The 21,411-nt window shown below is 42.1% G+C and overlaps 1 protein-coding gene across 1 annotated transcript in view; it reads right to left on the reverse strand.

The window, feature by feature from the left end:
- shank2b (SH3 and multiple ankyrin repeat domains 2b) overlaps window positions 1–21,411 on the reverse strand; it is a 680,429-nt gene that overhangs the window by 620,365 nt on the left and 38,653 nt on the right. Inside the window, exon 2 of the mRNA XM_067994155.1 lies at window positions 19,419–19,647. Coding sequence (XP_067850256.1) covers window positions 19,419–19,622 — 204 coding nt within the window. The 5' untranslated portion in view covers window positions 19,623–19,647. The remainder of the gene's footprint in view (window positions 1–19,418; window positions 19,648–21,411) is intronic.

The following is a 21,411-nucleotide window of genomic DNA, read 5'->3' on the forward strand; positions in this document are numbered from 1 at the left end:
TCCCCCTCTCTCCCCCCCACAGATGTTCCACCCTCCCCCTAATCTTCCACTCTCCCCCACCCCGATCTTCCCTTCTTCCCCCCCCCGATCTTCCCTTCTTCCCCCCCCCGATCTTCCCTTCTTCCCCCCCCGATCTTCCACTCTCCCCCACCTCGATCTTCCCCTCTCCCCCCACCCCCGATCTTCAGTGCCCTCCACTCTCTGTTCCAGCACCGGATGACATCTCTCTCTCTCTCTCGGTGCCTCGGCGTTGCAGTACCTATCGGCAGCCAGCCTGTCAATCCCGGAAACAACTTTAATCACCATCAATTGCATCGCGATCGCATCGGAAAAGGTAAGTGATTTTAATTCGGGTTTGCCACGCGCACCTTCACCCTCCGGGTGCCAACCTACCACCATTTCAAAATTGAGCCCATGATCTTCTCTCCATCAAAATGGTCTCCTGTCACATGATCAAAGCCTAAATTGTCAATCATTGAAGTATGTTAATGATTGAGGCACGGCAACAGGGAGCGATTGGGCAAAAGACTGACCCTCCCCAATCCTACGTCCTATTGGTAATAAAACAATATAAAAGGAAGACTTTGAAAGAAGAACAGTCTCTTCACCACCTGGCAGTCACAAGGAACGCACACTGCAGTTGAATATCACTGAAGCGAGGTGCGACCTACACAAAGGCCCTATGGGGAAAGGCCACCGTATAAAGCCACCCCTTCTAGTATTGTAGAGAATGTATTAGAAAATATATACGGTGTTTTAAAATTGTAATAATGAGATCACAGTGTATATGATCTGTGCTGTATTGCTTTGAACTGCTGTGCTGCATTTTGTGTCCTTTATTTGAACTGTGTATATCTTTAAATTTTATGGAATAAAGTATATTTTGAAATTTAAAAAAAATTGAACATCAGCAAGAAGAGGAGGACCTTGAGGACTGAAGAACTGATCAACCTTCAGGCCAGATGAACAAAAGCCTTGGTTTAAAGGTTGTGCATGTATTAATGATTTACCTGATGTGTGTGTGAATTGTTAAGTTATTACACAATAACAAAGTGAATTATTAAGCGTATAGTGGGATTTTATAGAAGAATGGTTTGATTTTGCTTCATGAATACTCGTATGAATGATAACTTCATTAAATAATTACTTTTGATTCACGAAACTACTGAATGAGGGTGACTTTCTTTGCTTGACTGTTCGTCCAGTGTCCAAGAATCACAAGAAATAAGGAATTCTCTACATAATGGCACCTCAAATGGGACATTGACATCGTCAGACAAAGAGAGTGAAATACTGTGTGCATATAAGAGAAAGGGTTAAAATATTGTGTCCTAGCAGAAAGGGGTATACTGGAGCTAACGTTTAGACAGGAAAATAGTTTTCTGGGCAAGGAAGGGTGGAAGGCATAATAGGAAGGTTAAAGGACAACGTTTGAGAATCAGAAACAGGTGGAGAAGGGTGAAATATAAAAATGGAAGTAGCAATTCAAAAAATGCATAGCAATGGAGTTGCCAAGGAAACTAACAAAACAGACTGAAATATGGCGACATACCATCAGCAAACAAAAGTGATGAGAAGGAAAAGCAAGGGTTAGAAACATAAGTAGCTCACCTAAAGAAAGATTGTAAGAGGTTGAAAGATGTTTCCAAGAAGGAACAGGAGGAGAAGGGGCAATTGGTAGAACATCTTACATTGGCTAGAGCAAATAATGTTATCTGTGCGGAGGCTTTGAAAGAAAGAAGTCTAAGATGTGAGGTATTGGAACGAAATGTACAGGAATTCCAGAATAAGCTGAGAGAAATAGTATCAGAGAGGGACGACCTAAAGGCAGCCATGCGAGTAATAGAGAAGGAGAAAGGGGAAGATCTTGTCCCTTTTCTTCTGTTTTACGAGCTACAGAATGTGTTCTTTTGTTTTCCGTGTACTGTCCACTGTTTCTCTTTAAACGCCTGCGTGACTGTACTGTCTCTTTAAAAAGCCTGTGTGCCTTTTACTATCTCTTTAAAACACCTGTGTGGCTGTACTGTCTCTTTAAAAAGCCTGCGTGGCTATACTGTCTCTTTTAAAAACAAGCCTGTCCTCATTGTAAGTGTTTTCTTTTCGCTGTTGTGGGCTGCAACCCCTTTTTAATGCTTGTTATGTGTTTTCCTCTTTTGTTTAATGTAACAAAGATTTAGTTTAGCTGTGAAAGCAGTTATTTCCAGTATTTTTACAATTTTTTTTGGTAAGGTGCCCGAAGAAGGAACGAAATGAAAGACAATATAATTTAAGCACATGCTATATTGATAACTTTATCTGTTCTGTCTTGTGTTTAATTCTAATATTGCTGAATTAAAATTGGAGTTATTGAGGTTAACTAACCTATTAAATTGTGAAAACCAGACTTTTATTGTGGCCACATAAAATTGTGGTTCTTATAAAACAATGTGAGTATCTCAAATTCCAGACATGAGATTAGCACTTAAAAATTGGCATTGTGATTTGAAGTTTAAGTTGTGTTGGGTACTGGTGTGAGTAAATTGATGTTAAAATATTGAGATATTTGAAGTGACTCTATGTTTAATCATCTTGCTTGTGAAATGTGATAGCTGTTTGTAAACTGACCTTTTGATCTTGTCATAACAAAGTAATCATGAAGGGAAAAACAGAATGGTTAAAAGATCTCTTGCTATCTCTGTGATAACAACATGGAGGAGTGGTTAGGTTGCATTGCAGAATTGTTTCATAGAATGTTTAAAGTTAATAGAAGGAAATACGATTAATTTCTGCTGTTTTAACAGATTTTCAATACTATGGATGGATAAAATTAGTAAATCTTTTGTGCCTTCATGGCTCATGTTTTGAAAATTGGAAGTCAGAGACTCTGAAATGTATTACCCAAAGTTTAATTGTATGAGGATCTTTGTGCAAGATTTCACTGTTGTAAAAGCACAAAGACTTTTTGGAAAAAGATCAATTTGAACTTCTTTAAAGCACTTGTGTTTTAAAGGGATAACAGCTTCAAAAAAAACTGCTATTGCGACTGACTCCTCCCCCACCCCATGAGCTTCCAGCATGTCCATCTGCTGACTCATGAACAGGTTTATTGTCCCTTGGTGAATTCCAAGAGAGAGAAACTTTGGGAGATAGACAGAAAAGCTAGTCCACCTCTCCCATGTTCCTCTGAACACATTTTTCTAGGTTTGTTTCAGTTTAAAGGGATTATTCTTTAAAATAGCTCATTTAGTGCTGTTGGCGCAGTGCTTTAGTTAAGCGTATAAAATTTTTAATTTTCTTAATTTATTTCCCCACGTGATAGAAGGAAATATTGGGCAATATTTTTGTGCTCCCTTTGCTAACTATTCCTCCTGGAGTGAGGCAATTAGATTCATTCACAGAAGCATGCGTGGAGTCCTCTCTGGTCCCGGGATAAAGGGTGACAGAAGAAATTTAATGAATTGTTTGTTATTTTTTAACCCATTGGGCTCTCAAGAAGAGCCACAATGGAGTTCCTATTTTTCTTTTACACAGGGAGCTATGGTTTCCAGGACCGCAAAATTATTGGTGCAGAAGCGATCCAGTGGCATTAGAATTTAAAACCTTATTACAGACATCGGCAGATATCAAATGTCACAACATGGTGACATATGGACTGAGCCTTTGCCTCTCAAAGGCTAGGTTTTAATCAATTCAGGGTTATTTGTTATTTTCCGAGACAGAGCGCTCGAGGAGGGAGAGATATGGGAGTTACCTTCAAAAGTAATTTCAGGCACTTCTGTCTCTACTGTAAAACCACCAAGCCTGGTTATAATTTGTTTATGAAATTGAAATTGGTAAGACAATTATAATTGATATGAGTTGCTGTTCAAGCACTCGAAGGGAAAATTTATTTAAAATTTATGGGGATAATCAAATTAATTTAAAACAAAAGGAATCCAGTCTAAGTGGTTCCTGTCCAGTGCTATGTATCAGAGGGAGTATTTTGGGGAAATAAAACTGTGCATTGACAAGTCCTGTCAGTCCAATAACACTGCTCTCTGGAAATGGGAGAATTTTGAAATGATAAAATGGATTTAAATATTTTGGGAATAAACGTGGTCCAAGAAGAGTTTGGAAAAAATAAACAAAAATGTGTTCAGTATAAATTGGACCAGGTTGGGAATGTTAAATCTATGTTTTAAGGGTTAATGAAAATATTATATTGGAAAGTAAAATTCCTCTAGGGATCATGCAGGAGGAAATGAAATGGTTAATGTGGCCCAGGAGAGTGAGAACTTTTAACAAGGGCACTGACACATGCTCCATAGAGAAACTGACTGATGAATAAAATAATCAGGATAGAGTTAAACACACCGGTATCTATCAGAGGGATTGGAATTAAAATAAAGAGGGACACAGAAATTTGGATTTCCAAATGCAGGGTTGGGTTCCTTTGAGTTAACAATGAAATTGTGACCAAGGCTTGGGAGCCACCCGAGCAGGACCAGGAACGATGTCTTTGCAGGGGTGTTTGCTAGTGCTGTTGGGGAAGGTTTAAACTAGAATGGCAGGGGGATGGGAACCTGAGCAGGGAGACAGGGGAGGGGGAAACAAGGATAGAAACAAAAGACAGAAAGGGAAGAAGCAATAGTGGAAAGCAGAGAAAACAAGGGCGAAAAACAAATAGGGCCACAGTGCAAAATAAAACTAAGATGACTAGCAATCTTAAAAAGACAAGTCTAAAGGCATTGTGTCTTAATGGACAGAGCATTCGCAATAAGCTAGATGAATTAACAGCACAGATAGATATTAACGGTTATGATATAGTTGCGTTTATGGAGACATGGCTGCAGGGTGACCAAGGATGGGAACTGAACATCCAGAGGTACTCAATATTTAGGAAGGACAGGCAAAAAGGGAAAGGAGGTGGGGTAGCATTGTTAGTAAAGGAGGAAATCAATGCAATAGTGAGGAAGGATATTGGCTCGGAAAATCATGATGTGGAATCTGTATGGGAAGAGCTAAGAAACACCAAGGGGCAGAAAATATTGGCGGGGGTTGTCTATAGGCCCCCAAACAGTAGTGGAGATGTAGGGGAGGGCATTAAACAGAAAATTAGAGACGCATGCATGAAGGGTACAACTGTAATCATGGGTGACTTTAATCTACATATCGATTGGTCAAACCAAATTAGCAATAATACTGTGGGGGAGGAATTCCTGGAGTGTGTATGTGATGGTTTTCTAGACCAATATGTTAAGGAACCAACTAGAGAACAGGCGATCCGAGACTGGGTATTGTGCAATGAGAAAGGATTAATTAACAATCTTATTGTGCGGGGTCCCTAAGGGAAGAGCGACCATAACATGATAGAATTCCTCATTAAGATGGAGAGTGAAGTCGTTGAATCCGAAACTAGGGTCCTGAATCTAAATAAAGGAAATTAAGAAAGTACGAGGTGCGAGTTGGCTATGATAGATTGGGGAACTTTACTAAAAGGGATGACAGTGGATAGGCAATAGCTAATATTTAAAGAAGGTGTGCAGGAATTACAACAATTATTCATTCCTGTCTGGTGCAAAAATAAAACAGAAAAGGTGGCTCAACCATGGCTTACAAAAGAAATTAGGGATAGTATTAGATCCAAAAAAGAGATGTATAAAATTGCCAGAAAAAGCAGCAAGCCTGAGGATTGGGAGCAGTTCAGAATTCAGCAAAGGAAGACAAAGAGATTGATTAAGAGGGGAAAAATAGAGTATGAGAGTAAACTAGCAGGGAACATAAAAACTGACTGTAAAAGCTTCTATAAATATGTCAAGAGAAAAAGATTAGTGAAGACAAATGTAGGTCCCTTACAGTCAGAAATGGGGAACAAAGAAATGGCAGAACAATTAAACACATACTTCGGTTCTGTCTTCACAAAGGAGGACACAAATAACCTCCCGGAAATGTTAGGGAACCAAGGGTCTAGTGAAAGGGAGGAACTGAAGGAAACCAGTATTAGTAAAAAAAGTGCGAGGGAAATTAATGGGGCTAAAGGCTGAGAAATCCCCAGGGCCTGATAATCTACATCCCAAAGTACTAAAGGAAGTGGCCCTGGAAATAGTGGATGCATTGGTAATCATCTTCCAAAATTCTATAGACTCTGGAACAGTTCCTACAGATTGGAGGGTGGAAAATGTAACCCCACTATTCAAAAAAGGAGGGAGAGAAAAAACAGGGAATTACAGACCAGTTAGCCTAACATCAGTAGTGGGGAAAATGCTAGAGTCTATTATAAAAGATGTGATAACAGAACACTTGGAGGGCATTAATGGGATTGGACAAAGTCACCATGGGTTTATGAAGGAGGAAAGCTCCGAAAGCTTGTGATTTCAAAGTAAAGCTGTTGGACTATAACCTGGTGTTGTAAGACTCCTTACATTACTGCAGTTATACAGGGCCTTGATGAGACCACATCTAGAGTATTGTGTAAAGTTTTGGTCTCCTTATCTGAGGAAGGATGTCCTTGCCATGGAGGGAGTGCAACGAAGGTTTACCAGACTGATTCCTGGGATGGCAGGACTGACGTATGAGGAGAGATTGGGTCGACTAGGCCTATATTCACTAGAGTTTAGAAGAATAAGAGGTGATCTCATCGAAACATATAAAATTCTAACAGGACTAGACAGACTAGATGCAGGGAGGATGTTCCCGATGGCTGTTGAGTCCAGAACCAGGGGTCACAGTCTCAGGATACGGGGTATGCCATTTAGAACCAAGATGAGGAGAAATTTCTTCACTCAGAGGGTGGTGATCCTGTGGAATTCTCTACCACAGAAGGCAGTGGAGGCCAAGTCAGTAGATGTATTCAGGAAGAAGATGGATATATTTCTTAATGCTAAAGGGATCAAGGGATATGGGGAAAAAGCGGGAACAGGGTACTGAGTTACACGATCAGCCATGATCATTTTGAATGGTGGAGCAGGCCCAAAGGGCCGAATGGCCTACTCTTGCTCCTATCTTCGATGTTTCTATGTTCCTGCCCTGCCCAATCCTAAATCCAGGACCCGGAAATGGTCCGGTGGCTTTTTAAATTCATAAATATCTTACATTATATAGTCAGTCATTATCTGGACTCAGTAAGGAGTTTGTAATGATGTCCATTATGAGTTGGTGCCGGTGTTGATATCTCTATCAGAGATAGCCTTTCTGTCAGGGCTATGTCATCAGGCCCACAGTTAATTACATAGTGCAATGCTGCAGGAGGTAACACATAACTTTCACCAACGAAATGCAAGTCAGGATTTAGATCAAGCATGGCCCCACAACCTCACAAACCAGGCCATAAAATACATAAACGGGGTGTAGCTGAGTGGATAGGTATCGGGGCTACTGCAGGCATTTCAGCATGGAATAGATTAGATATTGAATCAATGTGGGAACATGACAGATCGATGCAGAAATAACTGAAGGGTATTTTAGAAGGCGTGAATAAGGGGATGAGGACCCTGAATGCCTGGTGAAAGTTATCAATAGGTGGGTTACTCCCCTTCTGACCTATCAAACCCGAGGTCGGTATTGTATAACCATCAGTGATGTTACATTCAGGCATGGTAACACTACCTGTGCTATCATTTGTTCTCCTTTCTCATTCCCATGGAAATTACTCAGGTTGCAGAATACGCTCATGCCATTGCGACCACACAATGTCATGGCGATTCATTTTAATCACACTTTACCACCTGGTTGAAATGAAACAAACCAATGCACTTATAGAACGAACAGTACAAAAGCTCAGAGACCATGAGTGGTGGGAAACATTGAATGATGTCAGATAACACCCATGGATCTGAATAACTAGTATGGCTTTGGTATGTATGCAATGTATACTAGTGTTTATGATGATCATTTGCTTATATGTAATGCGACATTTAATTAGAAAACATGGAAAAGAAATATTATTGCGTAGGTCACAGCAAACCCATCCTAAATGGGAATCAATGATAAAAACCTAATAATCAAGGACAATGCTCAGGGTATGAAGTGGATCAGTCAGATGATTTAACAGACCCACTTGAGGAGGGAATGTGGTGTTGCAAACCCCTTTAACAAAAGACATTTGAAGGAAAGGGTTAACTGTACCCCCTTTAAACAAAAGCATTTGAAAACCTGCAAACACAGTAATGTGGTAAACTGTGTTCTCGCAAATCCTGTTTTTCCCTCACTGACGCTGATGGCATTGGAGAAGCATGAGTTTCGGGATCGAAGACATTGTACTGCGGATAGATATCGAGATTATTAAATAAATAAGTTGGATGGATAATAGTGAGTTTAAAGCATTGTCAAGTTTGAAAAACAAATAGGCTTTTGGAAACACAAGCTTTTCAACACTGCAGGGGGTAATGTAAGAAAAGGCAACAAGGACACACATCAAAGGCTTCGGATCAGGAAAGCAATGATGGGTGTGAAAAAAAGCATGGGCCTCTCATTCCTATCTGGTAATCTGTTCAAAGAACTGGGATTTGTAAAACATCAAACAATGTTGCATCCAGCATATGGTCAAATGGTGTAAGAAATGGATTTGAAGCCACTGAATCAATCAAAATTGGAGACATCAGGACCACTAAGAATGTGTGTGCACAGAAATGAAAGGAGTTATCTCTACATGAAAGGCCATAAACAGAGACAGTAAAGGGGCCTCTTAGCCCATGGCCTTTTCAAGCCCATGGCCTTTTCTACAACAAAAGGGTCTCTGGTCACATCATCAAAACCTAAACTGTCAATCATTGAGGTCTGTTAATGTTTGAGGCACAGCAACAAGGAGCGATTGGACAAAAGAACGACCCTCCCTATTCCTAGTCACAAGGAACGCACGCTGCAGTTGAATATCACGCAAGAAAAAGAGGACCTCGAGTACTGAAGAGCTGATCAACTTTCAGGCCCAATGAGCAAAAGCCTTGGTTCAAAGGTTGTATATGTATTAATGATTTGCCTGATCTGTGTGTGAATTGTTAAGTCATTACATAATAACCTTGCAAATGATTAAGTGTATAAGTCATATGTATGGTTTGATTTTGCTTCATGAATGATCGTATGAATGATAACATCATTAAATAATTACTTTTGATTAATGAAACTACCGTGAGTGAGGGTGACTTTCTTTGCTTAACTATTCGTCCAGTGTCCAAGAATCACAGGAAATAAGGAATTCCCTACATTGCCACGTTTCCTACACTACAACAGTCATTACACTTTCAAAAGTACTTCATTGGCTGTAAAGCGCTTTGGGACATCCCAAAGTCGTAAAAGGCGCTATATAAATGAAAGTCTTTCTTTTATAAGATAAGTCTGTGCAAATTTGAATAAGTTTACATTAAATATGTTTACACTTTCTATACTTTTACTGGCAGATCCCCAGCGGTGTTGCTCAAGCCATGTGTTATGCTGTTGCAATAGGGTTAGTGCTGTGCTCTAGAAATAGGGCAGGAGTGCACATCTCCAGTGTAATAATTTAGAAAGAGCTTTGTAGGAGGTCTCCCCAAGGACAATGTATTGTTTTTTGGTTGGTTCTTGGAAAAGTTATAACGTTTTCCTTACCTACTACAGGTAGATAAATAAAAACCATCGTTCCATAAATAAACCTCTTCCTACAATATGGGGGAATAGCTCTTTACTGTCTATCAGACAAGACCAAAAAACATATCAAACTTTATTTTAATTTTTTGTTATTAGCTTCTTTCAGTGCCAAGTACCTTTCCAACAGTACTTGTGTTATTTTAAATTAGTATTTACGCAGAACCTTTTGGGGGAAAAAAAACATTTTAGATTCTGCACTTCTGTTCACAAACTCCCTCCAAATTTGTGTGATGGTATAGTCCTTCCACAAATTGTGACCTGTCTAATAAAACAAATTTCGATTATCAATCTATTAAAATTAATGGCCGGAACATTATGGGGAGTGTGCCAGCAATTCTGCAATAGGCACTCTGGGGGAGGGCAAAATGAACTGTGAGAATAAGATGAACTCTGACAATAAGGTAAGCTCTCTGAGAATATCAGCTCTTTGAGAGTAAGATGAGCTGGGGAAATAAGGTGAGCTCAGAAAATAAGATAAACCTTCTGAGAACAATAGCAGTGCTGAGAATAAGGCGAGCTCTTAGCGAATAGCTTGGGCTGTCTGAGAGCAAGATGGGCTTTGAGAATAAGAATCTGTTCAAAATTATGAGGGGTTCTGATAGAGTAAATACAGAGAAACTGTTTCCAGTGTCAGGAGGGTCGGCAATCAGAGGACACAGATTTAAGGGAATTGGCAAAAGAACCAGAGGGGAGATGAGGAGAATTTTTTTTACATCATTATGATCTGGAATGCACTGCCTGAAAGGGTGGTGGAAGCAGATTCAATAGTAACTTTCAAAAGGGAATTGGATAAATACTTGAAGGGGAAAATCTGCAGGGCTATAGGGAAAGAGCAGGGGGACTGGGACTAACTGGATAGCTCTTTCTAAGAGCCAGCACAGACACGATGGGCCGAATGACCTCCTTCTGTGTTGCATAATTTTATGAAGTTGAACTCCGAGGATAAGCTGAGCTCTCCGAGGATAAGCTGAGCTCTCCGAGGATAAGCTGAGCTCTCCGAGGATAAGCTGAGCTCTCCGAGGATAAGCTGAGCTCTCCGAGGATAAGCTGAGCTCTCCGAGGATAAGCTGAGCTCTCCGAGGATAAGCTGAGCTCTCCGAGGATAAGCTGAGCTCTCCGAGGATAAGCTGAGCTCTCATGAGAGTAGGAAGAGTGCTGAGAACAAGATGGCCTCTGAGAATAAGGCAAGTGCTGAGTATAAGCTGAGCTCCCCGAGACAGGCACTGGGAGCACTGAGGGGGAAGACGGCCACTGGGAGAAGTGGCGGGAGGCGGGCACTGGGAGAAGTGGCGGGAGGCGGGCACTGGGAGAAGTGGCGGGAGGCGGGCACTGGGAGAAGTGGCGGGAGGCGGGCACTGGGAGAAGTGGCGGGAGGCCGGCACTGGGAGAAGTGGCGGGAGGCGGGCACTGGGAGAAGTGGCGGGAGGCCGGCACTGGGAGAAGTGGCGGGAGGCGGGCACTGGGAGAAGTGGCGGGAGGCGGGCACTGGGAGAAGTGGCGGGAGGCGGGCACTGGGAGAAGTGGCGGGAGGCGGGCACTGGGAGAAGTGGCGGGAGGCCGGCACTGGGAGAAGTGGCGGGAGGCGGGCACTGGGAGCATGGGAGGGTGTGAGACGGGGGCACTGGGAGCGCGGGGGGTGGGGGGGTGGAGACAGGCACTGGGAGCACTGAGGAGGAGATTGGGCTGGAACTATAGAGCGGGGAGAAGGGACTGCAAGTACTGAGGACAAAGATGAGGCCAGGGAAGGAGTGGGGTGTGAGAAAGCAGTGCAAGAAACTGGAGTGGCCAGATCCAGGGATAGAGCGCAGATACTGGCCATAGCACAATAGACTGTGCTGACAGAGCATAGCACGGTCAGCAGTACTATGGAGAAGGACAAGCGTCAAGCAGAAGGCAGAAAACATTGCACAGCTGTGAAGACATGTTTGCATGGACATAGGAACATAAGAAATAGGAGTAGGAGTAGGCCATTTGGCCCTTCGAGCCTGCTCCACCATTAAATGAGAGCATGGCTGATCTGATTCTGGCCTCAACTCCCCATATCCTTTGACTCCCTTACTGATCAAAAATTTGTCTAACTCAGCCTTCACTGCTCTTTGGGGCAAAGAATTCCAAAGGTTCACAACCCTCTGAGAGAAGAAATTCCTCCTCATCATCTTAACTGGGCAACCCCTTATCCTGAGACTATGTCCCCTAATTCTAGATTCCCCTATGAGGGGAAACATCCTCTCAGCATTTACCCTGTCAAGCCCCATCAGAATCTTATATGTAGGGAATATATGTGGAGAATGGGTCAGAGGTACTGGAGTTAAAGGCAACAGCTTCAATGAAACTGCAAGCGCTGCATCTCTTGGGAGGGGCAAAAGCTTGAAGCCCTGGAGCAAGATATTTTGTTTGTGCCAATAGATCTTGGGCTGAGCAGGCAGACAAATGAGCAGGTTGGACAAGAAGCACTTGAGGCACACGAACAGGTGAGCCAACGAGCATCTGAAGGGGAGGTGGAGCAAGCATGCCCAGAAGCACAAGGGCTGCTGGGCTTTGACTCACTGCATTCTACTGTACTTACCAACCATATTAGCAGTGGAATGTTCAGCAACACACAACCTAGCAATAGTGGTGGAGAGCAGTGGCAGGTGGGCAGGACCAACCTAGGTGGACGGTGAATGACTCTCGGCGGGGTAGAGCGGGCCAGGTCGGGCTAGAAAGGATCCTTGGAGGGCCATGTCGGGCTGCTGAAGGAAGCGCGGGGGGCTCCGGTCATCAGAACTTCCAATAGAGGCAGCAAAGCCAAACTAAAAGAGGGCTTGCTGTGATCGACATGCGCTGCAGCCAAATCAGGAGGAACTACGGCATCAGCAGAAACATATGGGCAACACAGCCCAACCTCATTATTCAAGAAATAAAAACAGAAAATGATGGAAAAGCTCAGCAAGTGAGGCAGCATCTGTGGAGAAAGAAACAGAGTTAACGTTTCAGGTCGAAGGCCTTTCGTCAGAACTGAAACGTTAACTCTATTTCTTTCTCCACAGCTGCTGCCTCACTTGCTAAGTATTTCCAGCATTTTCTGTTTTTATTTCAGATTTCCAGCATCTGCAGTATTTTGCTTCTCGTTATTCAAACTTTAGTCAAGTACGCCAAGTATAGCCATCGGCTCCTGACACAAGAATAGGCAACGACACAAAACCCTTTTACAAGCTGGTACAGAAAACTCTTATGAGTAAGAATGAGCATTTTATTCTGAATGATTTCTTTTTTTGCATTGCTTTCTTATGCTATTAATGTTACTTACATGAATATATTTTCAGCCAGCTGAAAAATCAAGATGGCGACTCAAACTAAGTTCACAAATCTTTTGAACAACTTGATTGGTCAGCTTTCTGCTGCTTTTAATTTGTTTCTGTTTACTCAATCAAATATTTGATTTGTAACTTCACTTCACAGAGTCACAAAATCTTGCCCTACGTGACAGTTAACTGTTGAACCCATGCATCAGCTTGTCAGCGTTTTACAAGAAAGATCAATTTTTTTTCCCCACTGTAATTAGAAATTGTTCACATCAACCAACTGATCAGATCATTCAGAAAGTGGAACCTGTCAGAGCCACATGGGTTAGAGGGCAGGACTGGAACCAGACGTTACTTTTTCCCATTGTTTGTTTCGCACAAACCTACAATCATACAGCACAGAAGGAGGCCATTCGGCCCATTGCATCTGTGCCGGCTCTTTGAAAGGGCTATCCAGTTAGTCCCACTCCCCTGCTCTTTCCCCACAGCCCTGCAAATTTTTCCCCTTCAAGTATTTATCCAGTTCCCTTTTGAAAGTTATTATTAAATCTGCTTCCACCACCCTTTCAGGCAGTACATTCCAGATCATAACAACTCGCTGCGTAAAAAAATTTCTCCTCATCTCGCCTCTGGTTCTTTTGCCAATTACCTTAAATCTGTGTCCTCTGTTTACTGACTGTTTTGCCACTGGAAACAGTTTCTCCTTATTTACTCTATCAAAGCCGTTCATGATTTTGAACACCTCTATCAAATCTCCCCTTAACCTTCTCTGCTCTAAGGAGAACAACCCCAGCTTCTCTTGCCTCTTCATGTAACTGAAGTCCCGCATCCCTGGTACCATTCTAGTAAATCTCCTCTGCACCCTCTCTAAGGCCTGGACATCCTTTCTAAAGTGTGGTGCCCAGAATTGGACACAATACTCCAGCTGGGGCCTAACCAGTGTTTTATAAAGGTTTAGCATAACTTCCTTGCTTTTGTACTCTAGGCCTTTGTTGATAAAACCAAGGATCCTATATGCTTTTTTAACAGCCTTCTCAACGTCCTACCACCACCTCCAAAGATTTGTGTACCCTCTTTAAAATTGTACCATTTAGTTTATACTTGTACAATCATTTGTATAATTTGTACATGAGGCAGAAAAATTTAAAATGAGCTGATGTTTTCTGCCAGTCCCAGTTATATGTGCATTTATTTGGTGCTTGTATAACAAGCTGCTAAAATACAGCTTCTAAAAGCTTTTTATTTTCCTCAAAAGGAACTTTCTGTGGTATGCCTTTTGTCTTATGTGAAGGCTTATTTCCTTCAATACTGGCTGCAGCTTCTTTTTTGAGATGAGGTGGATGCTCCCTGGTGTGAATGCATTAACTGGGTTAATTTGGCAATTCCTGTTACTGTAATTGTGGGATTGCCAAGGTTTGGAACTAAAATAGGGACTGGGTTTGGAGAGAGGATGTGTTTTACTTCTTTGAAAAGTTAGGCTGAGAATCACACTCAGAATTACAGTAGGCTCCAGAGCACCAATAAATGTACCAAATCAGGTGTCAAAGGCCAAGATTCAGAGGAGGGCATGCTCCGCCCTCAACACTCACACCTCCCTTCAATTATTTCTAAGTCACCACTACTGCTAACTATGCTTTGGTTTGCTGCGATACCAGCGATGAAATGTTGGGTGTACAAGGAATTATGCAAAACCCATGTCCCACTGCACTTTCAGACTAACTCTTTGTCTTTTCGTGTCATAGGTCTATTTTCAGAGCTGTTTTTGAGCTGTCTGCTTTTTGGGGGCTGTGTCAGTATTTTTGACACTATTGGCTCGCTCTTGCTAGTTTTCTGAGTTGGCATGTATGTGTGTGACAGAGAGAGGTACACCACGAGAGCTTTCTCTTCACCCTGCTTATATAAAGTTACAATATCCAGAGTGCGCTCGGACAATCAACGTCACCTGGCAACTATATTTTTAAAGAAAAGTACCAGGTAATTCGAGGTCCTGTGGAGAAATTCTGGGCATGCAAGAGAGAGAATGAGACATGCATCATGCAAGCGGAAGCTTTCATTCTGCAACTCCAATACCAGGGAGTATATTATGACCTAGGCAGGAAATTTGCAAATCAGTGCAGCAAGCAGTGGATTTTTAAAATTTTAAAATTATAATTTGAATAAAAAAATCTGGGCTAACGGTGTTGTTTGGGATGAAGTTTTTTTGTGTTGATGAAGGGGACTTAAGCTTACATCTTATATTCTTTTGTGCATATTATAGGAATCTGGGGCATAATAATCCCATTTTCATGAATAGTCTAAGATTAAACAAGGGCACAAGGATGGAAAAACTACTGGCAGCAGCATGGCAGGTATATCCAAATCAGGATCACTTGGGATATGAGCTGATTATAATAGAGGCTTAAAAAGCACCAAAATGCCATGAGGAACGGTCTCTTACTAGAGACTCTGAAGTATAGCTGCAGAAACCTAGATCCTGAAGAAAATGTATCCAACTTTTGGTCAAGGGCACCTATTCATTGAAACAAGTCCCCATGTTCATCAGCCTGGAGCGTCTCAAGACTCCATGCTCAGAAAAGCCACAGATGGAGCCACTGGAGCAGCTGTATAAAACAAACGGAAAAATAAACACCTGCCACGTTTCCAAATGACTCTCATGAGTGCATTATTGGGACCAGTTAACATTTGCAAAAATAAATTATTAATGAATCCCGACGGGATAAAGAAATGTACTGATATAAGAGTCGTCAGTTATTGCCATGTGCAGGAAACAATCATAGAATGATACAGCACAGAAGGAGGCCATTCGGCCCATCGTGCCTGTGCCGGCCCTTTGAAGAGCTATCCAATTAGTTCCACTCTCCTACTCTTTCCCCATAGCCCTGCAAATTTTTCATTTCCCCTAAAAAGAGGGGCCGCTGCGGATTATTTTTAGAGTAACTTTTAAACGCCATAGCCTAGATTTTCCGATTGGCATTATTTTAATACCATTGGGTATTAAAATAATGCTAATTAGAAAATCTCGGCTCCTGGACCCAATTCACAAATCCTTTCCTGATGTGCTTTAATTTCAGATTTTTAAATTTAATATATATATATAAATGAAAATTTTATTATATTTTTCTGGAAACAAAATCAACATTACATTATTGTATAAAACTGCACTTTAGCAAATCATGACAGAATAAACAGAACAGCTGGCACACAACAGCAAATATCCCAGGGAGAAAAAAAGAGAACAATAAAACATCTTAAGCTCCAGGGAATTATGGTAAGTAATTAAATGCAATGAACATGTTTGCACAACACATGATCTATTTACTGATCCAAAATCTAACAACAGATCTGGTGCCGTAACCAATTAAAAGGATGTCTCCCAGCAACTCAACAAGGCTTCTTCATGAGCACCTCCCAAACCCGCGCCCTCCACCATCTGGAAGGACAAGGACAGCAGGTACGTGGGAACACCATCACCTCCCAAGTTCCCCTCCAAGTCACACACCATCCCGACTTGGCCATTCCTTCATCGTCGCTGAGTCAAAATCCTAGAGCTCCCCACCTAACAGCACTGTGGGAGAACCTTCACCACACAGATTGCAGCGGTTCAAGATGCCCTTCTTGAGGGCAACTAGGGATGGGCAATAAAATCCAGCCCTGCCAGCGACGCCCATCTCCTGAGAATGACTCTTTTTTTAATTAAAGAGTTGGTTGCCAGTCGCCATATTTTATCCCAGCTTGCTGCATGATATCTGAGATGGGACAGGCAATGAAATCTTGTAAGCAAGTGGACCATTCCGCTGCAGGGTGGGAAGGGAGAAACAAGGAATGGACTGAGGTTTTTCAGCTCATTTTAGTTGAACACTTCCTCTGACATCTTATATGAGCAACTGAATTGTTTTAATAAGAATTAAAACAGGTTTATGATACCTACATTCAGTGAAACTACTGCTGAATGAGCTTGACAACAACAGCCTCATCCATACCTGAAGCCATAGGATGTATATGGGAACCTGCAGCTTATTGATTGAAAGCCATGCATACCCCAATTACGTGCTGAGCAGAGTACAGCATGCCGCAAATCCCCAAGAGGACTGGATCGCAGAACATGCCACATTTAGTGCATAAAAAACATGCCTTCAGTTTACTGAAATCCCCTGTTTTTTTTCCCTCAGCGTTGATTACTTTCGTCCTGCTCACCTTGAAGTTGGCTAGTTGGTTCAAGCTTCCATCCTTGTCCTCAAACGACAAACTAATATGACCTTTGCAATTATTCCAAAACAGCCTCATCACTGAAAGTCAGTGGATATTGCTCCACTATTCACCGCAGCATCTCAACCATTGCAGATGTCAACCCTTACTGGTTTTCTTAAATAGGTGTATAAAGACTCTACCATGATGTAAATGAAAGACACAACAGGATCCGATGATATTAGAACTTTGGGCCTGATATTATAATGCACTTGCGATTTTGTTGCTTGTGTTGTTTGGTTGTGTCCACTTATTGTACAATTACTGTACCCAGCAGATTCTGTTGTGAATCCTCTATTAATGCGTATTAAGGAAAAATACAAATAAACATTGCCTATTAATTAGTAGTTTAGTAAAACTAGTAAAGAAATCTCCAAAATTATACCAAGAAATTACTTTAAAGATCAAACCTACAATCATAACCTTTTTAAGAACATAGTGATCCAAACTACAGTCCATAAACCCAATGCGGCCTACGACCTTAGCCATACGGCCCTGGAAGGCCCAATCAGTAACTGTCCTACAGTCCACTCCTGAATTGGAGCAAGTTTGATCAGTAATGACTGTTTAGTTAAGTATTTAGTTCGGGGTAGGAAATATTTTTACATGCGTTTAATTACATAAAATATCGGGCCAGAAATTACTCACCTGAGGACACCGCTCCATAATGGCGTCCTCTCCAACTGCCGGCGAATCCATCGTGCAAGTTCACAAATGCGCACATGTGCAGTAAAACCCTGAAATCGCAAACTTGCTCCCATTGGTTCGCCGGTGGTTTGACAATTACGAATTAAAGGGCCACCGATGCTACAATCCAGTAAAATCAGGAAACATTCATAAACTTACCCATCTGCCCAGCTAGAATGAAGATACTTGCACCACCAAAAGGTACGCTGGAAAATACCAGCCCTACACTACTTTTTAAAAGCGTGTTGACTGTTAATTACTGTGAAACAACAAAAAAATTAATTTTAAAAATGTAGAATGTTAAATTACTCTTATTTTAATAATTTTTGATAATTAAAAAAATTTTTTAAAGTTAATTTTTTTTTAAATGTCTAACTTTTAACTTCTGTAAGTTTCACCAAATTAAATCATTTGCTTGGCTTTTTATAGTAAGGAATGTTAAATTTTTATTCACACTAACAGAGAATTTCACTTGGAATGAATGAGTTTTATTTGCTGACTTGTGGGCGTGAATTCTCTTCTTGACCGAGTCTGCGGGCGGGGCTTCCATTCCCACCCAGTCTGTCGGGCGGGGCTTCCATTCCCACCCAGTCTGCGGGCGGGGCTTCCATTCCCACCCAGTCTGCGGGCGGGGCTTCCATTCCCACCCAGTCTGCGGGCGGGGCTTCCATTCCCACCCAGTCTGCGGGCGGGGCTTCCATTCCCACCCAGTCTGCGGGCGGGGCTTCCATTCCCACCCAGTCTGCGGGCGGGGCTTCCATTCCCACCCAGTCTGCGGGCGGGGCTTCCATTCTCACCCAGTCTGCCGGGCGGGGCTTCCATTCCCACCCAGTCTGCGGGCGGGGCTTCCATTCCCACCCAGTCTGCGGGCGGGGCTTCCATTCCCACCAAGTCTGTCGGTGCGGGGCTTCCATTCCCACCCAGTCTGCGGGCGGGGCTTCCATTCCCACCGAGTCTGTCGGTGCGCAGGAAGGTGCGTTTATAGCACAGCATTGAACTGAGAAAAAATTTTAAATGGAGCAACTGGACGTCGGAGACCACGAGGTAGGTACTTTTAATGGTCTTTGTCCACAGGATGTGTGGACAGTCTTGCCACGCCGGTCGGAGCAAGTTCTGACCCCTTACTTTTATTTCAAGTCTAATTTACCTGTTGGGGGGTGGGGGATGCAAAAAGTGCTTTCATATGTTTTCCTTGAATTTTATATTGGAATTCTTTCTATATGGCCCACAGGGTTTCATGGTACGCAACTAAGTTTGGACTCCTCTGTGTTAGAGAGAGTCGCAATTATAGTGAAACCTATACAAAGAGACGCCTCCAAAAAAAACACCCATTGACAGTCTCAAATAATTTACTGTACATACAATGACCATTTTGAAAATAGGGACACCTGCAAATAAAGGACACCTTATGCAAATTCTGTAACTAGGTGTCCCTAATTCACAGGTTTCATTGTATATTCATATTTCACAACTATCTTTTCTGAGTGAATTCAGTGTTTCCTAACACCATTTTATGTTTACAGTTTTTGTTTTGGTATTTGGAATTTATTGACTGCTGTTATTTCAGTCACGTAGCCCTTATTGGCAATATCTTATCAAAAAAGGATTCAAGGATGAGGTTCCTACCGTTTGCTGCAAGTCAGGAATGACGATTCTGATGACCAGTGTATTGCTCTGTATGTCATCCATCTTGGCGATGGGCTTCTCTGTTGTTGCCCTGATGGTGTCATAGATTGTTTCTTCTTTGGAGCTGTCAGATTCAGATTCAACAGAATAATCAGAAATGCTCTGTGCCATCTCATCTTCACTTGATGTTGGACTTCGAGGCATGCTGTGCTTATCTTATATTGTAGAGCTACCAAGGGAATAAAATAGAATGAGCACAGATATAATCTTATAACAGAATATTACAGAGAAGATTCACGTGGCACAGGGGGAAAAAATGAAGATTACTAAAGGAGGGCAGGATTGTATCGATGTTTAAAAAAAAATTGGGGTGCGTTTAACATTGGCCAAAATAGTCACTGCTAGGGCGCAAAACGCTTCCTTATTTTTGGCACCTTATCAACATCAAGTACTCCCAAGTCAATAAAGAATGGGTTAGATATGGAGTAAAGCTCCCTTACTCCACCTTAATGATGTGCCAGGAAAAGTATTTCCCATTTTTGTCTCCTACCTTTCAGGAGTAGGTGTCAGCCTTGGCTCAGTGGTAGCACTCATGCCTTGAATCAGAAGATCATGGGTTCAATGCCCCTCCAGACATTTGAGCACATAATCCAGGTTGATGCTTCAATGCAGTACTGAGGGATTGCTGCATTGTCGGAGGTGCCATCTTTTGGCTGAGATGATAAACCGTGTCCACATCTGCGCTCTAAGAGGGATGGTAAAGATCCCATGGCACAACTCTACCATGCTCTCAATTATCGATTTTCATATTCAGTATAAATATTTTATTTAAACCTGGCTGGGAAATGTAGTAGAGAAGTATCTTCAACTGAAAGTTAATCATTTTAAAAGTTAAAAGTAAAAATAAAGTTGAGGTCTGTAACTATGCATTGAAAGGTACTGTTACGATTCTCTTTGTAGCATCTTGTGGATTAAAGGTATCCGATAAAGAAATATTTTTAACACTGATCATAATGCCACTACAGAACAACGGATGCACCTTTCTGATTATCCAGCTGGGTTTTTGTGGGACAAACCTACGTGCGAGTCGTTTGCCTCATTGCACAACTCACTAAATCCTATCCCCTCCAGTCTAATACAGGTCAACCTCACAGATCAAGGAGGGTTAAATTCAGTTTATGTTATTTGTGTTCTGCCTGCCTTCGTTCACATGTCTAGTGTTTTACCGTACCAGACCAAAAGGTGGAGATTCTCAATTATCCACCAGTTTTCATTATTCACCAGAAGGGATCTGCTCGGTTGGAATGGATCATGTGGTTTTCACACATTCTGATGACTTGGATATTGTACTTCAAAATTCCATTGAGGACAGTCAGATCCATCTGAAGTTGCCCTCACAAAATCCTCATTTTGCATTTAACAAGATATCCCGCATTCGCTCTTTCCAGGATGTCTCTCATGAAAGTGAACCGTTCTCTTCAACTAGACCTCAGCACACTACATGACACAGGCAGTGTCTTTTGAAAGCTTCTAAGTAGCAGAGGAAAATTACATAAGTTTCTATGATATGGACATTGTAAATGGTTCCCCTTCCTCAGGAACCATCCCTCCCACTTTTAATATGCTTTAACACCATCCCCCCCCTTCAAAGAAACCCACTGTGACCCAACCGTCCTCCCCAACTGCAGCCCCGTCTTTAGCTCCCCTTTTTGCTTTAAAATTCCTGAATGGGTCAATGTCCCCCAGCTCAATGCCCATTGCTCTCAAAACTCCCTGTTTGAATCCCTCCAGTATGATTTCTGCCCTGTGCACAGCTCCGAGACTGCCCTGGTCAAAGTCACGAGTGACATCCTCTGTGACTGTGACTGTGCTCCGTTGTACTTCCTTGCCCTCTCTGCAGCATTTGAAGCATGTTATCCTCCTCCTCTGCCAGATGTCCAGCTTTGTGGGAGTGCACTAATGTGGTTCCACTCAATTTCCTAACTCACTATAA

This window comes from Heptranchias perlo, chromosome 12, assembly GCF_035084215.1.
Source record: "Heptranchias perlo isolate sHepPer1 chromosome 12, sHepPer1.hap1, whole genome shotgun sequence".
Lineage (NCBI taxonomy): Eukaryota > Metazoa > Chordata > Chondrichthyes > Hexanchiformes > Hexanchidae > Heptranchias > Heptranchias perlo.